This window comes from Cnephaeus nilssonii, assembly GCF_951640355.1.
Source record: "Cnephaeus nilssonii genome assembly, chromosome: 10".
NCBI lineage: Eukaryota > Metazoa > Chordata > Mammalia > Chiroptera > Vespertilionidae > Cnephaeus > Cnephaeus nilssonii.
The window spans coordinates 69,487,784-69,513,603 of NC_137081.1; the positions used below are offsets into that span (position 1 = coordinate 69,487,784).

General features: G+C 37.1%; 1 protein-coding gene across 1 annotated transcript in view; it reads right to left on the reverse strand.

Annotated features, from left to right (window-relative positions):
- The window catches only part of KYNU (kynureninase), a 113,130-nt gene that overhangs the window by 22,637 nt on the left and 64,673 nt on the right, over positions 1-25,820 (reverse strand). The window contains exons 9-10 of the mRNA XM_079781812.1: positions 22,418-22,516; positions 21,559-21,632 (exon numbers count right to left, since the gene is read on the reverse strand). Coding sequence (XP_079637938.1) covers positions 21,559-21,632; positions 22,418-22,516 — 173 coding nt within the window. The remainder of the gene's footprint in view (positions 1-21,558; positions 21,633-22,417; positions 22,517-25,820) is intronic.

Below are 25,820 nucleotides of genomic sequence, written 5' to 3' on the forward strand. Positions count from 1 at the left end.
TCTGATTAAAAACTGATGGTCCAGTTTAGGTCCTGCTCCTGCTACCTATGCACTTTTGGTCACACATTAATTGCCAGTTTCCCCTGACCTGAAAATTTTATGGATTTAAGGACAATTACTGATATAATACGTTTTGGGGGAAAATTTGGGGGGTAGTAAAATCTTTGAAGATATTAAGAATTTTTCACACTATCTATACTAATAAAAGGGTAATATGCAAATTAGACCGGGAGACCTTTCGGATATCCTTCCGAACAAAGCCATGGTGGCAGGGCCAAGGCAGAGGAGGTTAGGAGTGAGCAGGCTGGCAGGGGGGGCAGTTGGGGGTGAGCAGGTCAGTCGGGGGGGGGGCAGTTGGGTATGATCAGGCCAGCAGGGGGGGCAGTGGGGGCGAGCAGGCCAGTGCGGGGAGGAGTTGGGGGTGAGCAGGTTGGCAGAAGGGGGCAGTTGGGGGAGAGCAGGTTGGTAGGGGGTCATCAGGCTAGCAGGCAGCGTGGTTAGGAGCAATCAGGCAGGCAGGCAGGTGAGCAGTTAGGAGCCAGTGGTCCCGAATTGAGAGGGGGATGTCTGAGGGGTCCCATATTGGAGAGGGTGCAGGCTGGGATGAGGGAAACCACCCCCCCCCCCCGCATAAATTTCGTGCACTGGGCCACTAGTTTATGAATAAGTTTCCTACGACTTTCCTCTTCACAGTGAATCAATAAATGCCCTTGCTTCAGGGTCCTTTCTTAGCTGGAGACCACTACAGATAGTACCAAAACTCTTTTTAGCTTAGAGTTCCAAAATGAGCTTCTGAAACTTATAAGACTTCTCATTTGCAATAGACTGACATTTTGCAATTCTAGTTGTCATGTGTCTCATATATCCGAGCATAAAGTTTATGCTCTAAACAGCAAAAAGAAAGGAGAAGAGGAGAAACAATGAACCTACCCCACAAATAACGTCAAGTTTCCTCATGCTAAGGACAGAGAAGCTTTAAAAATGGGAGGGAAAGAGCCCGCTGCACTCCCTTCCCCCAGGTGAGTCCTAGGGGATGGGAGCTGAGGAGGTTAAGGGGTCAGTGGGAACTTCAGATGTGTTTGGGAGGACCTAATGATAAAAATTGCCGGAGCCATGAATGCTCAGCCTTCTGAAGCAATGCAAAGGGGCTTGTATAGAATGCCTCTATGCCACTTTGGTGCCATAGTCTTCATGTAGAAATGTTAGCAAAATGGACCTGAGATAGCACCTCAATTTATAGCCTGGAATTATACTAACCCAAGAGACCCAAGAGAGTATTCTGAGATTCCCAGAGAAGGGAGCAGAAGTGACGGAGAAACTCATCATCCCCAGTGGAGATGGAAGGTTGGGATAAAGGGCAAGGGGCCATGGCAGTTCCACAAACATCTCAGAACGTGCAGCAGTAGAGAACAGGTGGCCAAAGAGGTGCCAGGAACATTGTCACGGGTTCCAGGAGATGGCTGTGAGCAGATACCTCTCCCTTACCTATGTCTGAGTGCCCTGTACATCATCCATCCTTGCCACCTTAGATGCCATCCTAAGAGGAAAAGGACAAGAAAAGAACTCTGTACTGACAGAGCTCAAACTATGAGTTTACTGAGAAAAATCACAAATGTTACTAAGAAGTTGCAAGACTGTGTTTCCTGCATAAAATAAGTTGACAGATAAAAGTGAAGAAAATGAAAGTATTATCCCACCTAAGTTTATGGCCTAATGACATTTATATAGACAGCTTTAAAAAATTACCACATTTTTTTGGGGGAAAAAAGGCAACATTCCCCCGCCCCCCATTTTTTAATAGGATCAAAACAAAAATTGAGACAATAGTTTTAATGCTTTTTTCTTATTTAGCAATTTTTCTTTCCTTTTTGTATATTCATTAAAGCACTTGGTGATTTTAAAAAAATTTTTTTTTTATTTATTTCAGAGAGGAAGAGAGAGGGAGAGAGAGATAGAAACAGCAATGATGAGAGAATCATTGGTCAGCTGCCTCCTGCACACACCACACTGGGGATGAAGCCTGTAACCCGGGCATGTGCCCTGACCGGGAATTGAACCGTGATCTCCTGGTTCATAGGTTATTCAACCACTGAGCCACGCCGGCCAGGCAGCACCTAGGTATTTATCATTTCGGTTTGTAGTATTAAAAATTTAAGAGTATGAGTTATGGTGAATCCTGGGTATAGCTGATAGAAACATCAAAGACCTAGTGTGCAAATATGGTATCATAAGAGGAAGTGATAGCTTATAATTGAATCTTCATAATGCAAATATGAAAGAAACAAGTAACTCCATGAAGAAAAAAATGTGTTAATCAGAGAGGGGAAAAAAGAAAACAACAAAAACTAGAAGCCAATTGTATAACAGAAGTCAAGGCATCTTTTTCTTATGCTTTATTTACTGAATCTATAACAGTTCAGATAACTTTATATCTGAAAGAGTACCAATATAACATAATGATTGCTCTAAACTTGTCTACCTCATTAGTTGATGATGATATGCCTCAATTGCATTTATTCACTAAAGAAATTATATTTTGTTATCCAACAGCTTAGCACAAAGGACCCTGGAAGACCAGCCCTTGGACTACCCCAATGGAGATTCTAATTGTCTACCATCCATCACTCTCCAGCATCACATCCATATGACCTGGATGGAAATTACATAATCCCATAGAACATTTAAGAGTGGTCTGGCTAATTAAATTTTTTATCCTCATGCCAACAGGGAATACAATTTAAAAGACACGGTGAGCTGAGCTTTTGCACAGTGAACTGCCCAGAGAAAAAGGATGGAAGCGAAGATGTGTTTTCTGGGAAATACTAAGAAACACATGACAGGTTAGTTTCCTGTCATCTCACTTAATCTTTGCGACAACACTCTGAGGCAGGTATTATTTCCATCATTTTAGATTTGAGAAAAGTAAGGCTTATAGAAGTTGAGTAATTGTCCAAAGAAATGTAAGTAATGAAGCTCATATCCTGCTCAGTAAGTAAGCAGGAACACTGACCCAAACAGGAAGCTATATTTGAGATGGCATCATCACAAGGAAGCTGAAGGATGTGTTCAAAGAGAGTTTCTCTACAATCCATAGTGAGGTAGGAAAACTGAGAAAAGGAAAATGAACACAAACCTCGATGTCTGATATTAAGCAATAGTCAAGGAAGACAGAGTTGCTGACATATCCCATTAGGAGTGAGACATTGAATGGATTTAAACCCTGAAAGAAATGAACTCAGAGACTCAGAAAGATGAGAAGTTTGCATTTCATCAACATGAATAATGAATTTATTCAAAGAAGGAAAGGAAGAGAAACAGAAGAAAATAACAGCTCTTTATAGATACTATTTGTACCATATTTCCTTTACAACTCAGATTACTCCAGAGCAGGGCAATAACATAATTTTCTATTTCACATGCCACTGAAGTCTAATATCTAGATGCGACAGTGATACCATTGAATTTAGTGATCAAAGCAATTACTTGAAGGAAATATTCATCAAAAAAACTAAACAGATTATGAATACCACTCTCTCACAGTTTTCTGCCATGTCGCCATTTAAAAAAGGGGGAAAGATAGTCTGTGTTGTATGTGCTTCAAAGCCGTGGGGTCAGTGGTGGTTAATTGTTTCAACCTTCCACTGATTTTTCACTTGGTGTTCTTCTTCCTTTGCATCTGTATTCTAACATAAAGTGTGAATAATTACCATGTTCTTTTAATCACCAATACTATCTGTCTTCGATCTAAATGAAATTCTAAATGTCATTTCTTCTGGAAATAATTGCAACTTTAAAAAAAATTAATTGCTCGACACTTTGACTAGATAAAAAGAAATCGAATCATTTAATGGGGCATTATGACAAATGAATGACATTTTTATCTTATTAAAATTTATTTTTACCCATAACCCCCTGTGAAGTAAAAATGTCTTTAGATCTCTTCTTTAATATCTGACATTTTCAGGTTATTTGGATATTTTCATGAAAAACAACATCAATGATATATTTTAAACATAAGAGGCCATAGTAATATAACTCTTTCCATAACTAGATTAAAAATTTGAAAAACATTGTTAATTTAAATAAAATAAGAAAAGAAAGGTATTTTATTTACCAAACTAATATGTTAGAAAGATAAAGCCTTTCTCCCATATTATCTGCTAAATGATAGAAAGTAAATGTGAGGCCAGGTGATTTGACTTCTCAAACATTTAGCAAAGGTCTTGTAAAAATAGTCAAACAAGTTTGACTTATGGAAATGCAGGTTTTTCCTGATTAGATTCTTGTTGTTCTAATAATTTTGATAGCAACAAAACAAATGTTAATTAAGCTTTTCTTATGATTCAGACACTGTTCTAATCAATCACTTAATCTTCAAAATATTCCTATAAAATAGATATTATCATTACACTCATTACACAAATAGTGAAATCGTGGTTTCAAGACACTTGACAAGTAGCTTAAAATAGCTGATGAAGCCTAAATGTAGAATGACCAAGGATATTCAGAAACAAATGCAAAATTACCTAGGACAGATTAAAAAAAAAATGAATCAGAAATTCTAAAACAGCAATACTTCCCCAAATACTTGAACACTGTACTTAGGCTTCTGAGCTGGCAGAATGCCAAGCAAGATGATAACCACGTTCTTTATATATACAACTAGAAGCCCAGTGCACGAAATTCGTGCACAGAGGGGGTTGTCCCTCAGCCCAGCCTGTACCCTCTCCAATCTGGGACCCCTTGAGGGATGTCCGACTGCCCCAGGATTGCTGGCTCCCAACTGCTTGCCTGCCTGCCTTCCTGATTGCCCCTAACCGCTTCTGCCTGACAGCCTGATCACCCCCTAACCACTTGGCTGCCAGCATGTTTGCCCCCAACTTCCCTCCTCTGCTGGCCTGGTCACCCCTAACTGCCCTCTCCTGCAGGGTTGATCACCTCCAACTGCCCTCCCTTGCAGGCATGGTCCTTCTCAACTGCCCTCCCTTGCAGGCCAGGTGCATCCCAACTGCCTTCTCCTGCTGGCCATCTTGTGGTGGCCATCTTGTGTCCACATGAGGGCAGGATCTTTGACCACATGGGGGCAGCTATATTGTGTGTTGCAGTGATGATCAATCTGCATATTACTCTTTTATTAGATAGGATAGAGGCCTGGTACAGGGGTGGGGGCCAGCTGGTTTGCCCTGAAGGGTGTCCCTTATCAGGGTGGGGTTCCCTTGGGGCGTGGGGTGGCCTGAGCGAGGGGCATGTGGTGGTTTGCAGGCTGGCCACGCCCCCTGGCAACCCAAGTGGAGGTCCTGGTATCTGGAATTTATTTTCCTTCTACAATTGAAACTTTGTAGCCTGGAGAGGAGCCAAGCCTGGGGCTCCCTCCGCGGCCGGCAGCCATTTGTGTTGGGGTTATAATTGAAACTTTGTAGCTTAAGCGGGGGGGCCCTGCCAGGGTGTGCGGAAAGCTTTGCTTCCCCTGTTGCCGCCAGCAACCCTGGCCTGCTCTCTCAAGCTCCATTCTGCTGCCATTTCTGTTTGAATTTGTTTACCTTCTATAATTGAAACTTTGTAGCTTGAGTGGAGGCTTAGGCCTGGCAAGGGCAGGCGGAAAGCTTGGCTTCCTCTGTTACCTAGAAAACCTTGCTCTCTGTGGCTGTAGCCATCTTGGTTGGGTTAATTTGCATACTTGCTCTGATTGGATGGTGGGCATGGCTTGTGGGTGTGTCGGAGGTATGGTCAATTTGCATATTTGTCTATTATTAGGTAGGATGATTTTTTTTCTGTCTTAAAAGCACTTCTTTTGACTTTCACTATTCTTTTTTTATAATTTCCATAAGTTTCTCTTCTTCAAAATGCATGAACCACCTGACTGGTGTGACTCAGTATTGAATGTTGACCTATGAACCAGGAGGTCACAGTTCAATTCCAGGTCAGGGCACATGCTGGGGTTACAGGCTCAATATCCAGCAGGGGTGTGCAGGAGGCAGCCAACCAATGATTCTCTCTCATCATTGATGTTTCTAGCTCTCTCTCCTTCTCCCTTCCTCTATGAAATCAATACAATTACATATTTTTAAAAAATGCATGAACCTAGGCATCCAGTTTAGGGAACTTAGGTAAGCATATATTCATACTAGAGGCCCGGTGCATGAAATTTGTGCTCTGGAGGGGGATCCCTCAGCCCAGCCTGCCCTCTCTCACAGTCTGGGAGCCCTCAGGGGATGTCCTACTGATGGCTTAGAGGAGTGGGGAGCAGGCCTAAGCTGCAGTCTGACCTCCCTCTGCAGGAGGTGACTGGCGGGCTGATTGGGATGGCGCAGACAGCGAGTAGCCGGCCCTGCCCCCAATTGCGCCACAGCCACTGGTGGCCTCCCTCTGCAGGAATCAACCCCAGCAGGGCTATCTGGGGATGGTGCTGGGCGGTCCTGCCCCTAATTGTCCTGCCGCTGCTGCTGCCCGTGGCCTCACTCTGCGGGAGGTGACCAGGTGGGCGATCAGGGGATGGCGCCAGCACCCATCGCCCCGCCGCCGCTGGTTGACGCCACCCCCCCGCCCCATTGCAGTCCCCTCCCTCTGCCCGCTGACATGCGCCTAGGCTGGCCTGGCGACATCTGCTCGCCATCCCCGCCCCCCACTGACCGGTTGTTCCACCATTTGGTCGATTTGCATATTATACTTTTATTATACAGGATATCTCAATGTCTTTACAAATGTATAGGAGGCTGTTTAAAGTCAAATAAAGAAAGTATTATTTCATAAATTAATTATTCAAACTCAAAATACATCACAAAGAACCTAGGGAAAAGTTAAATTCATTTTAAGATTTCTACCACTTGGATCATAGGAAAGGTAAAATAAAAATACAATAAAAATATAGTCTAAATGAAATCTTGGCATGAATTCTAAAAAACAAAAATTCTAAAGTTAATAAAGTAAAATTAAAAACCATTAAATTAGTTTATAAGTAACTATTATCTCAACAAACTCATAAATCATTCCTGCAAACTGAATATTAACAATAACAATTAAGATGCAATTGCGTAGTATTGGGACTAGAAATTTGACTCTTTTGCCAACAGAATTTAAAAATGAAGCAGGGAGCTAAGTTACTTAGAATGAAGATATTAACAGAACTTTAAGAAAAGGTATTGGAAGAGAGTCAATAAATAATAATAAAGGGAAGATTTTAATATTCTTTGTGTTCTTTGAACATCCTAAGTTTCCTAAAAGGAATTTCAAATAAGTATTGTCTAATGGAAAGCATCACGTATTATAATGCCATCTTGAGGCATGATATTCATATTCTGTAAGAGAAAGCCACCAGGGACCCACTGAATGTGATTTTGGAGCTAAGATTTATGAAATGAAATATACAAACTCTCTGTGATCTCCTTAATAAGCCTTTAGTGGCAGAATCTTCTGCATAAATCTCTAAATATTTCATACACTGAATTAATTTGACTTATTCTGCAAACCCCTTACCTCTTCTCACCTAGTACTTCTCCAAAACTATAACAAAACAACTAACTCCACTTTTCTTAGCATTTTCTGTGTGAAATATGCAGTTCAACATTGGAGCAAAATCCAACATGTAAAATAAAAACCCACAGTCTTTTCTAAGAAAGTACAATTGCATTAAATGCTGCTTTAATTTGACAATTTATCATTATACATTTAATAATTTAAGTCTATATTTAGGAATATGAGCCTGACTGAGACTTAGGTTATTTTTTCCTTTTATTTTTCCTCTTCCTTTTCCCTTTCTCCTCTCCTCCCTTCTTCTCTCTCTGTCATTCTTTCTTTCTCTTAAGGTCACAACTTAGCACCAAATGCAATTGTCTTACTGCTTTCATGGCTTCAAAAAATATGTTCAATTAGGCAAACTGTTACAATATTACAGAAACCTGGGCATTTGGGGTACAACATACTCATTTATGCTTAAGCAAATTCTGTAACCAGAACTGGGGATAAGTCTGAATGTCTGTCATCCTACATCCTAATGCCCTCTATAACCTAACCCCAAGAAAAAAGTATATTGCTGAAAACCTTCATCAAATAATCATTTTTCACAGAATCCAAACTTCCACAGAGTTGTTTTATTCAGAAAGTAGTAAAAAATTTATACATTTTTAAAATTTTCATAATGCAATGTTTGACAGCTAAACTTTAAGAAACACGTACATAGCACTTTTTCAACTTGAGAAAAGGAAAAAGATGAACCAGTTATAGTAAAGTTTGTTACCAATTTATCTGCACGTACTGTGCTTTATTGCATCCACCTCTTACAAAAAGGGGGAGGGGAAGAGGGTCACCAAAGCCATCAATATAGTCAGCGACACACAGACTTAGATCAAGTCGGTTTCAGATTCTGAGTTATCCCTACTAGCAATCCCCTCGTTGTAATGCTTCACTTTCATCATTTGAGAATCAGAGAGTTTAAAATCTGAAAAACAACCTTTGAGATCCCCCAGGCCTAGGCATTTATTTCCCCTTGCCCCCTGAGCAAACTAAGACCTGGTAAAGTGAAGTGACCTATATTTGTAATCTTGTTCCATAGGAACAGTCAATGATTCATTTTTGTCTTAAAGATAAAATAAATATTTTTTTTTACTTGGAATGCAAATATTTCAATGCCCTGGCCCCTGACTGGGATGAACATAAAACCACCCTGCTCAGAACACCCCACCATGACCCGATCCCCTTCAGTCTGACTCAGAGTCAGAAGGATTTCTCCAGTCAGCTCAGATATTGCCTCCTCATCAAAAATTTCTCTAGCCTCTCTTTTTCTTTTCACTCCTCAAACTGAACAGTAAGTTCCAGAACATAGGCGGTCATTTACACCTCTATCCCCAATACATCGCATACTGCTTTGCCTATAGTAGATGCTCAATAAGTGTTTTTAGTCAATAAATGAAATAAGTGATTACTAACTTAGTATCCTTTTGTGTAAACATCAAATTAATCTTTGAGTCTCCATTCTTGCCCATCTATCCAAACTTTTCTGTTTGTCCTCTCAATTCAATTTCCTAGTAACTGTGTCCTGTTTTCTTCATCTCATTTGCATTCCCATATTTTAGATAATGAGCAGCTCACTTCTGTATGATTGCAAACATCCCTTAACTGACATTCATATTTCTATTCTTGACCTCCTTTAGTGTGCTGCAACCTATCTGTCAGAATTGATCCGGAATCCTACAACTTATCACCTCTCTGCTACTCCTTTGCTTTGAGTTGTCATTCTTTGCCTGCTTCCCATAACAGTTCCCCAGCAGCTCTTCCAAAGCCCACCCTTACCCTTATACAACCTATTCCCAACAAAGTCACCAGAGTGATCATTAAAAGTTGTTATGTCATGTCACTTGTATGGTAAAATGGGCAATGGATGCCACGTCTTTATATTGCCTTATAAGGGCCTGCATTTCTGGAGCCTTTTCTCTCTCCAATTTCATCTACTAATCTATAGCTTATCTTGATCAATCTGTTTCAGCCATGGGGGCCTCCTTGCTGTTCCTCAAATACTCAAGACCCACTCCTGTTCTTGGACCCTTTGTAAAATATTCCCTCTGCCTGGAACTCTCTTCAACAGATAACTGCTTGGTTATCTCCACCTACTTCATCCCTTCATCCACATTTTATTATACCAATGTGGTCTTTTTCCTGAATGCATTTTTAATACTGCACGTTACCAAGGATCCTACATAGAATATTCCTATGCCTACCCCCCACCACACACACACACTTTTTTAAATTGTCCAAAGTACCTATCAACTTCAAACATATTATTTAATTTGCTCTTTCTTATATGTATAATCCATCTTCCCTTGATGAAATGTAAACTCTATGAGGGCAGGAATCTTTGCTCTCTTTTTTCATTCACACCAAACACACTAAAAATTGCCTGGAATATAACAGATGCTCAATAAATATTTTTTAATGAGTGCAAATGTAGTACAGAGGTATTTTGTAGTTGTTCTTTCAAAGATTAGAAATCTAAACTCTTCCACAATGTTCAGTGAAAACATTAACTTATTTTTATGACCAATTATAGACTTTTCCTGCCCTTACTTTTAGTTTGTTCCAAGTTTCATTCATTCATGACCAGTAACAGTGTTTCTTTCAGCCTCCAATGACTGTCATTTCTAACCAATCAATCAAATTTAGATGAGCAAACGCAAACAAAGATGGGTAACACTCTATCCTCAGGGAAATAAGATCAATGTGGAAAGATTTGTTCATGGTTTCAGGGGAACATAAGTCTCCCTGTCAAGTTCTTAAGCCATTCCTCACAACAGGTCATGAATAATGCCCAAGGACCATGCAGAATGAGGAGTGAGACTTAGGAAACAGAAACACCATTGCTCCAGTTTAAGTCAATATTAGGATCCAAAAAATAACAGTAGTTCAGGAACATATAGGGAAAGTGGAGTTCGTATACAGAACTAGGACCAGAGAAAGCAATAGAAATAAACTATAACAAGAGGCCTCCCAATAAACCCAATTGAAAAATGAGACAAAGAGCAAGGTGAGTCTAAATTCAGGCCTTTAGAAACTAGCACATTTGTTGGAAATGTAAAGGTATGGCTAAGTGAAAGGAGGAGATTCAAAGGTGCTAATAACAAATAAAAGTCTTGAAAACTGACAAAATAGGTTGCTTCAGCCCATAAATTGTACATTTATCCCTTGATGCCAGAAACCAGTCCATATGACTGTTGTAAGACTTGGCATAGCCATAATATTAGAATGACAAGTAGAATATTACTAACTCAAATTTAGTAAAGTTCAATTCCTATTTTCTAAAAAATATTCATCTATTTACAATTTCTCTACTCTGTTCCATCAAGTGATTTAATACTACTCTGGAAAGTAGTTTGAAGTGGTATCAAAAGGTTCCATTCCTTTTCCTCTTATTTGCCCACTCATCTGTAAATATTGCTAAGAGTTCTTCAGTTGTTTGTTATATACTCAATTACATCAAGTCTTACTCAACAGGAGGCTTGTACAAATATGTCCAGTGAACTAACAGTATGATAAGCATACTATTATTAAAAAGTGCTTCCTGACATCATGAGTTTTAGTTAATAAAAATTATTTCCAGGATAATGTGTTGTCCTTACAAGAACTAAGTCAATAGTTTCTTGATGTGAAAGATTTATTAACAAATAAAATCTTTGAAAATGTCCTGCATGTACTTTCTTGAAATATATTATTTTTGAAATATTGGTATATAATATTTTGAGAAAATATTGATGTTAAAAGCATAAAAATAAGAGAATACATCTGAATTTAGGACTTTAGAAAGAACAATTTGCCATGTAAATTAAAATATGTATGAAGAGGCCAGGCCAGTGTTGCTCAGTGGTTGAGCATTGACCCATGAACCAAGAGGTCACTAGTTCAATACCAGTCAGGGTACATAACTGGGTTGTGGGCTCAATCCCCAGTATGGGGTGTGCAGGAGGCAGCCGATCAATGATGTTTCTCTCACATTGGATGTTTCTATCTCTCTATCCCTCTCCCTTCCTCTCTCTCTAAAAATAAATATAAACATATTAAAACAATCCTTATGAAGAATTTTTTAAGTTGTCTGCAGCTAGGTTTTCATGGATATATTTGGTCTTTGTAGAAACATATGGAAATTCATATTTAATTTGACAGTATTTTGCAAATCATATCCCTTCAGAATAACTTGCAAAGTAGAAACACTTCCATATGTTACAAAATGGTTTGTCTATTATGCTGAGAGTAAAGAAAGAACTATAAATTCAATAGCAAAAATTTAAAAATATTTTCTGTCTGGCCAGCATGGCTCAGTGGTTGACCATAGACCCATGAACCAAGAGGTCACCAGTTCGATTTCTGGTCAGGGCACATGCCCAGATTGCAGCCTCGATTCCCAGTAGCGGGTATGCAGAAGGCAGCCAATCAATGATTCTGTCTCATGATTGATGTTTCTAACCCTCTCTCCCTCTTCCTTCCTCTTTCTGAAATTAATAATAATAATAATAATAATAATAATAATAAAATATCGTCTTAGGCATTATGGATTATGGAAGTAAAAAAGTCAAAAGGACAATGTCCCTGTAATCAGGAAATTTATAATTAATTTATTATCAATTTTTCAAGCAGGCCCTTTAAAAATAAAAAGAGCTAATTGGCTGTGTTTTGCCTAAGTTGCCATGGCTTGTGCCAAATGTTCTATGAGCTTGACCAAAGCTGATTAAGAGGGATTGATATGGGAACCAAGGCAATCTATCTATCCATGAACTAGTCTTTTTTTTTTTTTTTTTTGGTGTTATTGGTGGAAATGGAAATCTTTTTTAAAATTTCTTTATTGATTAAGGTGTTACATATGTGTCCTTATTCCCCCATTACCCCCCCTACCCCCCACTCATGCCCTCCCCCCCCCATTGTCTGTGTCCATTGGTTAGGCTCATATGCATGCATACAAGTCCTCTGGTTGATCTCTCCCCCTTACCCCCACCCTCCCCTACCTTCCCTCTGAGGTTTGATGGTCTGATCGATGTTTCTCTGTCTCTGGATATGTTTTTGTTCATCCGTTTATGTTGTTCATTATATTCCATAAATGAGTGAGATCATGTGATATTTATCTTTCTCTGACTGTCTTATTTCACTTAGCATAATGCTCTCCAGTTCCATCCATGCTGTTGCAAATGGTAAGAACTCCTTTTTTGCCACAGCATAGTATTCCATTGTGTAGATGTACCACAGTTTTTTAATCCACTCATCTGCTGATGGGCACTTAGTCTGTTTCCAAATCTTAGCTATTGTAAATTGTGCTGCTATGAACATAGGGGTGCATATATCCTTTCTAATTGGTGTTTCTAGTTTCTTTGGATATATTCCTAGAAGTGGGATCACTGGGTCAAATGGGAGTTCCATTTTTAGTTTTTTGAAGAAACTCCATACTGTTCTCCACAGCAGTGCACGAGGGTCCATGAACCAATCTTAGTGAAGACAGTTCTCAACTCTACAGAAAAAGATAATTTCCATTCAATTAAAGCCTCTCTTTGGAGTAAAAAGTGAACAAGGAGAAAATGAATAAGATGCATTTAGACCCTTTTTTCTGAGCAATGTTTTACACATGTCCTTGTGGTGTATGGAGTTAGCTGGCCCCGGTCGTGGAAGCTCTGGGACCCAGTGGTGGGTCTGTGTATGATGAGTAGTTACAGTGAAGTTCTCCATGCTGCCCACACAGCATGTGGCATTACACCATGGCTCTTTTGACAATCATACAGCGCCAGATGGATACATATATTTTCTCAGCAAGAATAAATAAAAGTTTAGCAATACTAGCTCTGCATAGTTAATATTTTAAAAAACCTGCAGATTTCAAAAGTCACTTTATGGATAAAACTTGAAGCAATTAAAACAAGACACGAAGCTCTTTGAAAAGGTGTTACTTCTTGTGTCTTAAAGGTTCAATGACCTCATATATCTTCACAGACACTAGATTGTAATTTTATAAGAGGAAATAAATTTTGAGGTTTCAAAGAATTCAACTTTCCCAAATTAATAATTATGTCATCATTTTCTAAGAGTAGTGATTTTTAAGCAACTGTGGTTTTATCTTTTTATACTGATAATTACTATTTCAACTTTCTCTTAAAAGCCACTTTATCTCTTGAGTTGAAAAACTCAGATTATTTGCTATACTTTTTTTTAACTCTGATCACTCTTTAGTGTACAAATTTTACTTTTATGATCACAGCTTAAATTCATCAAATGTGACAATTATCTGGACAATATTTCATAGTAAAAATTTTCACGCCAAGAAGATGAGGGATCCTTTTAGAGTTAGTGATCTACAATGGTTTCCAAATGAAAATAGGTGTAGGTTATATGTCATGATTCTAAAGATGTGTTTTCTCCAATTAACTTGTCTTCTTTTAGAATCCTTATAGAGAGAATCTGGGGACTAGACGTTATGACAGGTATAACCCACTCCATGAGTGTGGCTTTGAAACTAAGTGAGAGCATGAAGCAAAATCAATTTTACCACTATTTATCATTTTAAAATATTGTGGAAAGGAGATAAAGAGCAATTTTTTTTTATAAAAGGCAGACTGTTACATGTTAAGTCAATAACTCAGATTCCATAAAAATTTTAGTGAAGAGTATAAAAAGGAAAAGATCACTTGACATATCCCTTTAAGAAATGTCATTTAAGCCCTAGCCAATTTGGCTCAGAGAATAGAGCATTGGCCCTTGGACTGAAAGGTCCTGGGTTTTATTCAGGTCAAGAGCATGTACCTCTGTTGCAGGCTCAATCTCCATCCCTGGTAGGGGCATGTGCGGGAGACAACCAGTTGATGTGTTTTTCTCACATTGATGTTTCTCTCTCTCTGTCTCTCCTTCTCTCTTCTACTCTTTCTAAAAGTCAATGGAAAAAAAATATCCTCAAGTGAAGATTAACATAAAGAAAAAAGAAATGTCATTTAAGTAAATCTTATTTATACTTTCTTAAATTTATGAAACTAATCAAGGGAAATACAACAATTTCAGATTTCAGAGTTAGAGAGTAAATTTATTCACTTAGTTAACATTGCATTCCAATTTGCAAGGGATTAGTATCTGTAAGTCTCCCTACTGCCATGCTCAAGATTTTCTGAAACAGCTCTGAGAGTTACCTATCCGTCCACTGCTCTCACGGCAGTGTCTGAGAGTTCACCTAGCATTTATTAAAATGTTTTCTGTGGCATATGTCTAACTTTGTGTTACCTATTATTTAAATAATTTATTTAACTATTGAAATAGTATATCTCCAAATAGAGTGCAAGATGTTAAAATCATAAGCAACATCCTATATGTATTTGCATCTATGAAAAAAATTTTTATAAAAATATTTGTTGGTTATATTTGATACATCTTAATTCACTCAGGATTACTATCCTTACATGATAAAGGAGTGATCACCTTAGAAAAGACACTTTTATTGGAGTAAGGTAAAATGAGGGTTTCACCATGTTTTATTCCTGAGATTAGAAAGTTATATAGATATATTGTAGGTCCTCATTATTTGATGACAAATAAAATATTAGAAAAAAATAAATTTAAAATAAATCAAATGTAAACCAGTAACCATAGTTTTATAGTAATTAATTGATAAAAAATAAAATATTTGAGTGAGATGCTCTTGAAAAAGTGTCTAGGCCCTGGCTGGGTATCCCAGTTGGTTAGAGTGCCATCCCAATACACCACGGTTGCAGGTTTGATCCTCCATCCAGGCATATATAAGAATCAACCAATGAATGCATAAATAAGTAGAACCACAGATTGATGTTTCTCTCTCTCAAATAAATAAATTTTTTAAAAGAATAACTTAAAAAAATAAAAATAGTTTAACATTATATAAAATTTTAAACTTATAATTTTGATAATAATATAGATTAAAATTATAATATGCTAGTTATTAAAAAGAATAAATAATAAATCTAGTTTTGATTTTTTATTTTTACTATCATTATATTCTGACAAATATAATGATAGCAAAACATAGGCTCTTTTTTATTACATTTAACTTTTTCAGCATGACAGTAAAAACGATGATTTCTACAAAAATTTTTGAAGCATTCATCGTTTCCTCTTAATCCCTGATGTCAAGTCATTTATTTTTGAAGTACCGTGTCTAATTTCCTCTACTTCATCTGTTAATGGTTCTCACTCTGCCAGATTCTCATTGTTCATGATTTTGTGATTCAGCAATTCTTTATAGTATCACTTGCATCATGAAATCCTGAATCTCTTGAAATATTTTACTTTACAATTCATTTCATTATGTTGTCATTGTGTTATCTGGTATTAATAACATTCTATAATCAGCAAGAAACCAAGCATATTTTATAGTAATCCATAGAGATAGATGCTGATACTAACCGAAGAAAGGTGTCAAGTAAGAGCTAATTTTTTAAGTGCATATTTCATTAGTGAATATTTCCTATCATGACAATCTTTGCTTTCCTGTATTACCATGTATCTTTGGGGACTGGAGTAATGTCTTGTTAACCAGGAACTCTAGCAATTTACAACCAGATGAAAAAAGGGTTAAAGAGTAAGCAAGTGGTAAAACTAGAAATGGACGTTGGTGTCCTCTACAAATGCTTATTGTTGAAATCATGACTGTGTATGATATGCTCTTGGGCAAGAGGAGCATGGGTAGAGGCATTTAGAGAATCCTTATAAAATATAGAAGATTAATCACACACATTGGAACAGAAGCAAGAGAAAATGGTACGTTGGAAGCTTAGGGCTGTGGGAGGTAAACATCAATGACATAGGAGATTGCCAAGTATATCTAACATGGCTGGAAGATTAAAAAATTGTGGCTGAGAAGTACTCAATGATAATAATGAACACCTAACTCCATCATAGGCTAAATAGGTAGAACAGATGCCTTGAGAAGTCTGTGTCGTATTTCAACTAGAGATTCTGTGAAAACTGTCACTTCAGAATTTCCTGATATTGGCCTATCCCAATTGAAAGTATCTGGCTGGGTGTCTTGTGAATTCACACACCTTGCTACTGCCACCTACCCTTCTTTGTTCTCTCTTTAACAAGGAGAACTTATGCAGATACCAAACAAGGATGTGATCATTAGTAAGTCAGAAAGGATCCCTGAGAACCCAAAACAAGGTTTAAATTATAGATAAGTTTGGGGCCATGGCACTCTCCAGCATTGCCTGGAGAAGTATGTGGAATCAAATACATCAAGTGAGCATTGCCCCGAATAAAGTTGCTTTAGATGTTCTCACCATGTAACCTTAATTGTAAAGTTGGGCCAAGCATGGCATAAGCTTATCTCCTATTAAATCTTTTTGCTAAAATTTTGATGCTTACTTTTATATTATCTTATGCTTTTCTGAATGTTGTTTGTTGTGCCTTTTTTTCTTCTTCAAATTGCCAAATGATAATAATACTAAACTACCTTTCTGAGTTCTAAGATTTGCCCTAGCCACACATTGAAGTCAGCCAGTCGATTTGGCTGGGCCTTTTTAACCTGCAAATTGCTTATTACAATAAAGGAGATGACTCAAGCTCTTAATGAAGTTTGAAAAATGTCATCTCTATTTAAAGCCTTCAATCAAACACCTCTAGATGATTATGGAAATGTGTTGGCATGGTTTGAAATTCTAGCATTTTCATCAAAATTGTCATTAGGCCCCATTCTTGGGCACTCAGAAAGCTCTTTGAAAATTCCAGGAGAAATGAGCATCTCAAGAGATCTAATTAGTACATGGGAACATTGGAAAGTTTGTTACACCAGCATGAAAAGTGAGGAACAGCAGTTCTTTGGTATATGTGATGTCATTGGACAGGGCAAAAAAGTAAATGATAGAAGGAATCTTAATAGCTCATATGATCCATTCCTATATTCATGCTAGAGTCTCTCTAAAAAGAAGGGCGTGGTGCGGGGAGGAGGGGAGCTCGCCAGTGTGTCAGTGGTTGAGAGTTGACCCAGGAACCAGGAGGTCATGGTTCGATTCCTGATCAGGGCACATACCCAGATTGTGGGCTAGATTCCCAGTAGTGGCGTGCAGGAGGCAGCCAATCAATGATCCTCTCTCATTGTTGATATTTCTATCTTTCTCTCCCTCTCCCTCTCCCTTTCTCTCTGAAATCAATAAAAATGTTAAAATAAATAAATAAAAATAAAAAGGTGGGGGGAAGATGGTAGGATATTGAATTGCAGACTATGGACACTTACAGAATAATCTCTTTATGGAATTCAGGAATATTTGAAGTCACTAAAATCAAAAGGGTCAGTATTGATCTAAAGTGTACCAGAAAACAACATTTATCAAGGTAAAAAGACAATTTCAAAGGTATTTAGGCACTTTTTTAGTAATACATTTTTATTGTCAAATTTTTATAATTGAAAGTATTCTCCTTCATATCTCAGAGCAATAATTACTAACTTTATAGACTAAATAGATGTCAGCCCTCAAGGAAAAAAAGAACAAGATGCTATTTACTCATGAGTAGTCTTAATTTAGTATAATTCTTAGCTACATACAAGGGTTAGCATATGCCACTGGAATGAGAAAAAGGGATGATAAACTAGGAAAAGGTCAAATTCTCGTTGAGACTAACAGCTTGAGTTATGATGCTTAATGCAGTGGATTGACTCTGACCTCTATTCATTCTCTTTATTGGCAAAATGTTCTTGGAAAAGGTCTTAGGTCATTGGTTTTGAACAATGGCCAACATGCCTATTTAAACAAAAACAAAAAAGGAAGTGCAATATCTTGGTAGAGATGTAATTTACCAGTTGTTAGTGGAAACATCATTTAAAAGATATTTTAAAATTATATACTGAACATTACACTTTTACAGTGCAGGGTTACATATCCTCAGATCCACTCGCTACACCAGGTGGCCCACAATGCCCTTCTAGCCCAGCCTTGATGAACACGTGTGCATGCCGTTTAACCATGCACCTAGAATACCTCTCACTAATTTCCACCTTCATCTTGTTCTACCTCTTTATTGAAGGCTTTGACTACACAATTATTGTACTATAAATATATAGCCAAATGAAATAAAAATAATTTATATACATATATACATATATATACATAATTTATATATATATATTCAATATATATATATATATATATATATATATATATATATATATATATATTGAATACTTGATAAGGATCGAAAGATTCAACCAGGAAAATAAATGTTATTTGAATACTACTTATTTGAAATAATATATTTAGCCACTAGATGTCACCCTTTCTTAAGCAACAAAATTTGCAACAGCAATATTCCTTACATTCCCTATAGGGTATAAGTTGGTACCACTGGAATTAGCCATTCTGACAGCACATCAAAAAAGCTTTAACACTCAAATAAACAACAACTAAGATTTTCTGTAAGGCGGGCTTTGTGAGTCAAGCCTGATTTGGGTCTTGTCAGTTTCCAATGCCAAAGAGTAGAAAGGCAACGATAGTTAATAAAGTATAATTTTCAAAAAGTTAAAAGCATGACTCTCATACAAATATAAAATGAATACACATAAATATCTCATTCAACTCTTTAATTACTGAGGAAACAAGTAAGATGCAAGAGAGAATCAAGGAATGGAAACTTACACCGTGAGGCTGTCAAAGACCTGTGGAAATGAACGTGGTCTTAGGCACAAAACTGTATAACGTCCTAAAGGTCAGAAAACGTGATGCTTGGGGTTATGTTTTGTGCTTGAGAGAACTGATCTTTGCTACACAAAAGTCTACAAGTTAAAAATGCAAGTTCTAAGCCTACATGTGTGGATCACATACAATGCTTAAGTGCCTGTGCTTAGTGCTTTACATGCATCATCCCATTTTATTCTCACAGTGATTTGAGGTAGATGCTGACACTGACTTTAGTTTGAGGCTAGAACAGAATGTCAAGGACCATTCTGCAGGTCATGGACCAGCAAGTGGTCAAACTAGCATATGAATCTGGCCTGCCTAGTACGGTCTTTCTCCTGGGAACATGGACTTAGCCATTACAGCATCTAGAGAATGTTGGGATTCTACAACTTGAGCCACATGTGAGCATACTACAACCCCTTCACCCTCTTCTGCTCCTCATCCATAGAGGGCAAATAATGGTGAAGAAATCTCAAGTGTAATAGACTGATGTTGTAACCCCAGAGCTTAACTGTTAACACTTGCATTCTATAGAATTGTGTAGACTAATTATCACACACACACCCTGCCACTCCCACCTGCTTGCTCTTTGGGATTATATAATATGTCAGATCCTCTATTACAATTAAAATAAGTGGAGAGTAGAAAGTGTTCAAAGTGATGGATCTTCACACAAAAGCCAGCAATATATTATACTAGAGGCCTGATGCACGAAATTCATGCAAGAGTAGGCCTTTCTTCCCCTGGCTCCCAGCACTGGCTTCTCTCTGGCACCCAGGACCCGGGCTTCCCTCACAGCCCAGGTTTGTCCGAAAGGACAGAAGGATGTCCGGGAGGATGTCCAGTCTAATTAGCATATTATACCTTTATGATTATAGATACCAGAAAAGAAGTATGCTAGATAAATGTTATCCATGAGGTCTGCTAAAATTGAAAAGAGGCTTTTAATAATATGCACTAGAAGCCCTGAGCATGAAAATCGTGCACTCGGATGGGGGTGTCCCTCAGCCTGGCCTGCCCCCTCTTGCAGTCCGGGAGCCCTTGGGGGATGTCTGACTGATGGCTTAGGCCCACTTCCTGCCATCAGTCAGATATTCTTTAGCACTGCCGCGGAGGCGGGAAAAGTTCCCACTACTGCTGCTGTGCTCTGCACTCCCCCTGTGGGAGCGCACTGACCACCAGAGGGCAGCTCCTACATTGAACGTCTGATCCCTGGTGGTCAGTGCGCATCATAGCGACTGGTTGTTCTACCGTTTGGTCAATTTGCATATTAGCCTTTTATTATATAGGATGATATTCTTATAATATATGGTTTATATTCTTTTCAGAGAATTTGGGACATGGGGAGAAATCTAATGTACTGACAATCATTAGAAGAAGAAGTCTGCCTGAAAAATACCTGTCTAGAGAAACTGTATTTAATTTTAAAACTTTAAAATCTTGAAGAAATTTATACATGATTAAATGAACTATAGAAAATTATCTTAAATTCCTAGGATTCATATACATAGAACCTCAGAAATATGAGGTGCTCCAACCTTTATTACTAATTCAACTTCAATTCTTGAAAAGATTATACCACTCGGCCAGTGGCTGGGAAGATATAGAAAACTAGTCAAATATTATTGTATTACTTATGTTACTAGAGCCAGTCTCCTTATCACATATACTCTGATACAACTGTGAAAGGTGTGGGGTTTTTTTTGCCTCCAAAAATATTATTTATTCATCTCTATACCAGATAAAAGTAAAAGAAACACTGTGAGTTCCTTAGTCAAATAAAAATGTGTCTATGTGTTGGTGTATTACATTTGCATTTACACTTGCTCTAAAAAATGAAGTAAGTTTATATAAATTTTTTTAAAAAGCGCTGATTTTTATGTCGGCAGTCTGTTGTCTAGTGCTCAGCTTCTTCATTATTCATGGGTGATAAAATCTTTTAGGACAGAAGACATTCCTTACAAGATCATCATATTATGTTTCTAGCTTTAGAGGTAGATATGATTTTAGTAATAAAACACCACATTTAAGGCTCTATTTTGCACATCTCTTGTTGCCTTTGATTTATTCTTCGATGTGAGAAATCAGAACTTTTCTGAAGTCTAATTTTTGGAAAAAAGATTAAGCAGTCTCTTTGCATTAAACCATCTGCTCTACATGATTACAGTGACTCACCGTTAGCACCGAAGCTCCCTTTTTGTGATTACAATTCTTGTTCAACCAATTGAGCTCTTTGGGAAGCATTTATTTCTGATAAAGCACATCATGGTTAATACAGTAGTCAAATGATTATAATCAATCCAGATTCTTAATGGATAGCATCTTAAAGAATTTATGTAAATTTAACATATTATCAATGCAAATTAATGTATTTATCACCAAAGAAGAAGCTAAAGGTGGTACTCACGCAGGTTTAATTGTATGGGCATGCTTCTCATGGACAAAGGCACCAGCGAGACCTCCAGCTCCTGAATTTAAATACTGGATTGAAAATAAATTAAATTATATGGGTTTATCTGAATATATGACAAAGATAAACAATGTAATTTTTGTTGTTGTTGTTGTTGTTAAGAAACCAACTTTTGACCAGTTCAATATGTGTGATTATTTGAACGTTCATAATAAAATGAATTTTGGGTCACCTTGTTCAAAGAAAAACAAATAAGACATGGAAGTGTTAAATGAGAATAAATAGCTATTACTTTTTTGCCCCAACTAATAGATAACAGTTCCACTGAAGTCAATCTAATTTCAAAGCTCATTAGTTTCAGTTATTTTGTCACAAAATATTTAAGTAATAATAAAAGTATATTTTAAAAACACCTAGATTAAAATTGGTTTCATTTCTATGCTCCCTGTCAATTAAATTGTCTTCAAATATCAAATGCAACTTTATTCCATAAGAATTATCTTACACAAGTAGAAATTTCACAACATATTAAAAAAAAACAACAACACTAAAAACTCAATTAATTTGAATTAATTTTTAAGTGTGAAGAAGTGTTGTTATTTTTCCCATAATCTCCTGACTTTTTATAGCAGCCAGGGAATTGAAGGAATAAGTACTCTATAGTAGATGAAAACACCAGAATTTAATTATCATACTGTAAGATTGGATGATTCTATAATTAACTAAAATCAGAAAATATACTAATAAAATGGAGAAAAGTAATTCAAATAGCTAAAATTGGTCAATTTTCCAGTGTTTTTATTAGGTTAATGTTAGTGGGGAATAAAAGGATGTAAATATATTAACTAGTTTGTACCTTATAGGAGCACCAGCAGGCAAAGTCAACTCCCCAGTCATGTAAGTGGAGTTCAACATTTCCAACTGCATGTGCTAGATCAAAGCCAACAAAACAACCCTGGAGGAGAACATAATAACAAGTTTTAAATTTGCTTAATGATTAGAAATAGTTAGTACACATATCTTTAAGAAAATCTTTGATAAAGAGATCAACCAAAGGACTTGTATGCATGCATATAAGCATAACCCATGGACACAAACAGTAGGGGAGTGAGGGCATGTGCTGGTGGGTGGGAACAGCTGGGAAAAAGGAGACATATGTAATACTTTAAACAATACAGAATTTTTTTTTAAATCAAAAGGACCAATGAGAGATTGTTCTCAGGTGAAAAGAAAAAAAAAAAAAAAAGGAAATCTTTGACAAGCTAATATAACAGAAATTTGGTTCATCCTTTGGTGCAGTGGCTCACTAAGAGTGAATCACAAAATCCTGGGCATTCCCAAAACACTTTTAGGTCAGAACAATTTTCATAATAGCAAGACATTCTTTGCCTTCTCCACTGTGCTGATATTTGCAATGATAATGCAAAAGCAGTGATGGGCAAAACTGCTGGCACCTTAGCATAAATCAAGGCAGGGGCCCCAAACTGTAGGGGTTGTCACTGCATATCAAAGCCATCCAGTTACAGGGTGGGGGGGAGAGGCCATTCTACTTTAAAATATCCTTGATAAATCTGTAAAAATGATGAATTTGTATTAAATCTCAAAACCTAAATTTTCATATTTGAAGGTTTAATGTGGGAAGTATGCAAAATATTTGACCACATTCTGAAGTAGATGGTTGTCTCAAAGTAATGCACGCATGTGATTATTTGAGTTGCAATCTGAACAAGACACTTTTACTTGATGAAGAACCTCACTCCCCACCCATGGAAGAGAAACTGACGGACAATAGTAGAAATTGTATGAGTCTGTCAATTCAAGGAAAACAACTCACAGTATTTGTTTCTACTTTTTTAAAAGTAGTTTCTAAGAGAAATTAAAATTTTAAAAAACTTATATTCACTTTTATGAATATAACCCCTTCCCAGTATTTAAAGTTATTTCTCCTGAGCTTAATAGTGATATATAATTTTAAAATAATATATACTGTAATATGTAAGTAATTGGCAAATATCCATAGCTCAGTGAAAATATTCATAGCTCAGTGAACCAAATGACCAATCTTGATGTTACATATCATGGATAAATGGTCCATTCAAAATGCAAAATCAACCAATGGATTTCACAATAACAAAGTACAGACAGTTCAGTAATTTTGTTTCGTGTTCTGCACTACAACTCCCAAGAAGTTCTCACTTGTCAAATTCGAGTGCAGTATCAAAAAATATTCAGAATTATACAACTTCTGCTTTTTCTGACTATATGTCTGCACGAGGAACAATTTTCTTCTTATTCTTTACAAAGAAAAAACAAAAATTGAATGCAGAAGTAAATTACACACACAAAAAAAGCTGTCTTCTATTAAACCAAATAGTAAAGGAATTTGCCAAATGTAAAACATTTTTTTTGCTTATTTCAGAAACTAGGGTTTTTTTTCTTAACCAAATATAATTTATGTTAATATGTAATGGGTTTGTTATTGCTATTCTAAAGTAAATTTAAAAATAAATAAATATATTTTAAAATTGTTTTAATTACAAATACAATAAATATAAAGAGATGTAAACATAGCATAAAAAAACCTTTTGGAGAACTATTGCTGTAGTGTATCCTACTAAACTGAAGACATCAATGGACGTTTTTAGTTTATCACTTAATCCTACATCATGCCCACATGTAATTTAATCAGTTCAAGTGTTTACATGTTGTGGTAAATTGCCTTAACAGTTCCAATTCTTTGTGCTTTCTTGTCCTTTGCCATGTGATTTTTCAGTTCCTTCCACTGCGGGCGGGGTTCAGTTCTCTGCAACTTGGATCTGCCAGGTGAGTTGTTTTGACCAGTGGAATGTTAGCACGTGTAATACAAGTAGAATCCTTAAAGCACTTGAGTGGTTAGGCTTGCTCTCTCTTGCCCTCTGCTATCTCTGTGAGAAGGACTAGCTTGGCCAATCTGCTGGCCCAGGTGGAAGATGAAAACATGTTGATCAGAATCGATCTTAATGAGCTCAGCTTGGTTCTGCTGGTCTCCCCACTCTCCTTTATTTAGCTAGAGATATCTGCCTGAGCTCAGCTGAGACTAGCAGGATTCCTAAAGCCAAGTCCTGCCCCAATCAGCTGACACAACGGTGACTGTGGGGGCTGAGAGCCAGTCATCCCAAGATCTGCCTCAGAGGTGTGCAGATGACTTTGAGGCAACTTTAGAGGCAGGCTCAAGAGAAACTCTGCCCCTCCCTTTAACTACCTAAAAAACAACTTGAATTAGGGACTTTGGCCATAATGAGAGATTATCAGAGATAACTTCCTTTGGCTTATCTGAAGGGCAGGGCAAACTTCTATTTACTAAACATCTGTTCTTCGTGTCATCTTGCAATGATCCTTTGACACTTCCCAGGTGCATTACCTCATCCCTAGACCAGGATGTCTTATATACCCATGTTCCCTTTCTATCTCTAAGCCAACTCTGCATGTATCTCTCATGTAAGCGGGGGTCCCGTACATATGCATGTATTAAATTTGCTAATCTGTCTCATGTCTATTTGATTATTAATCCAGCTAGAAGAACCTTGATGGTAGAGGGTATTTTGTTCCCCTACACACAGCCCATAAAATAATGTTTTTTACTCTATGCTGTGTTCTTCCTTTACAATGACTCGAATCTTTAACAGCTCCTTATTACCTGAGTCTATTCTGACTTATTTACTTGTATGGCTTCAAGTGTTTTGTATGTCTGCCTAGTAGAATTCAGTGTTTTAGAAACAAATACTTCCAAAAGGACAACCTGGATTAGTGAATTTATATCTTCCAAACTAGTACCTAAGTAGTAACTTTCTAATTTAATGGCCAACCATCTAAACCACTTAGCTTTCTGCATATCAGCATAAGTTTTACTTAGAGAATACAGTGATTTATTCCACATTAAGACAGCTTTGAACTTGAACATTAATTTAAAAACAAAAACAACAACTGATCATAAAATGGGGGGAGGGTGATAGTTCACTTTGCAGAAATGTTTTACCTCTCAGTTCTTCTATTGTTTACTATATGCACATGTAATACTACATTCTCAAAACCCTAAATTTTCTCCCACTTTGAAGAAACATCTATCAATTGAGGTTTTTAAAGGAAATTATTGCAGAGGGGCCAATTTTAGATTGTTCTAAGACCTCTTAAGAATAAATAAACCCAAACTGCTATTATGGGTACTTTCTCTAGAGGAGAGGATGCAAACTATGACCTGTTTTTTTGTGTGTTTTTTTAAA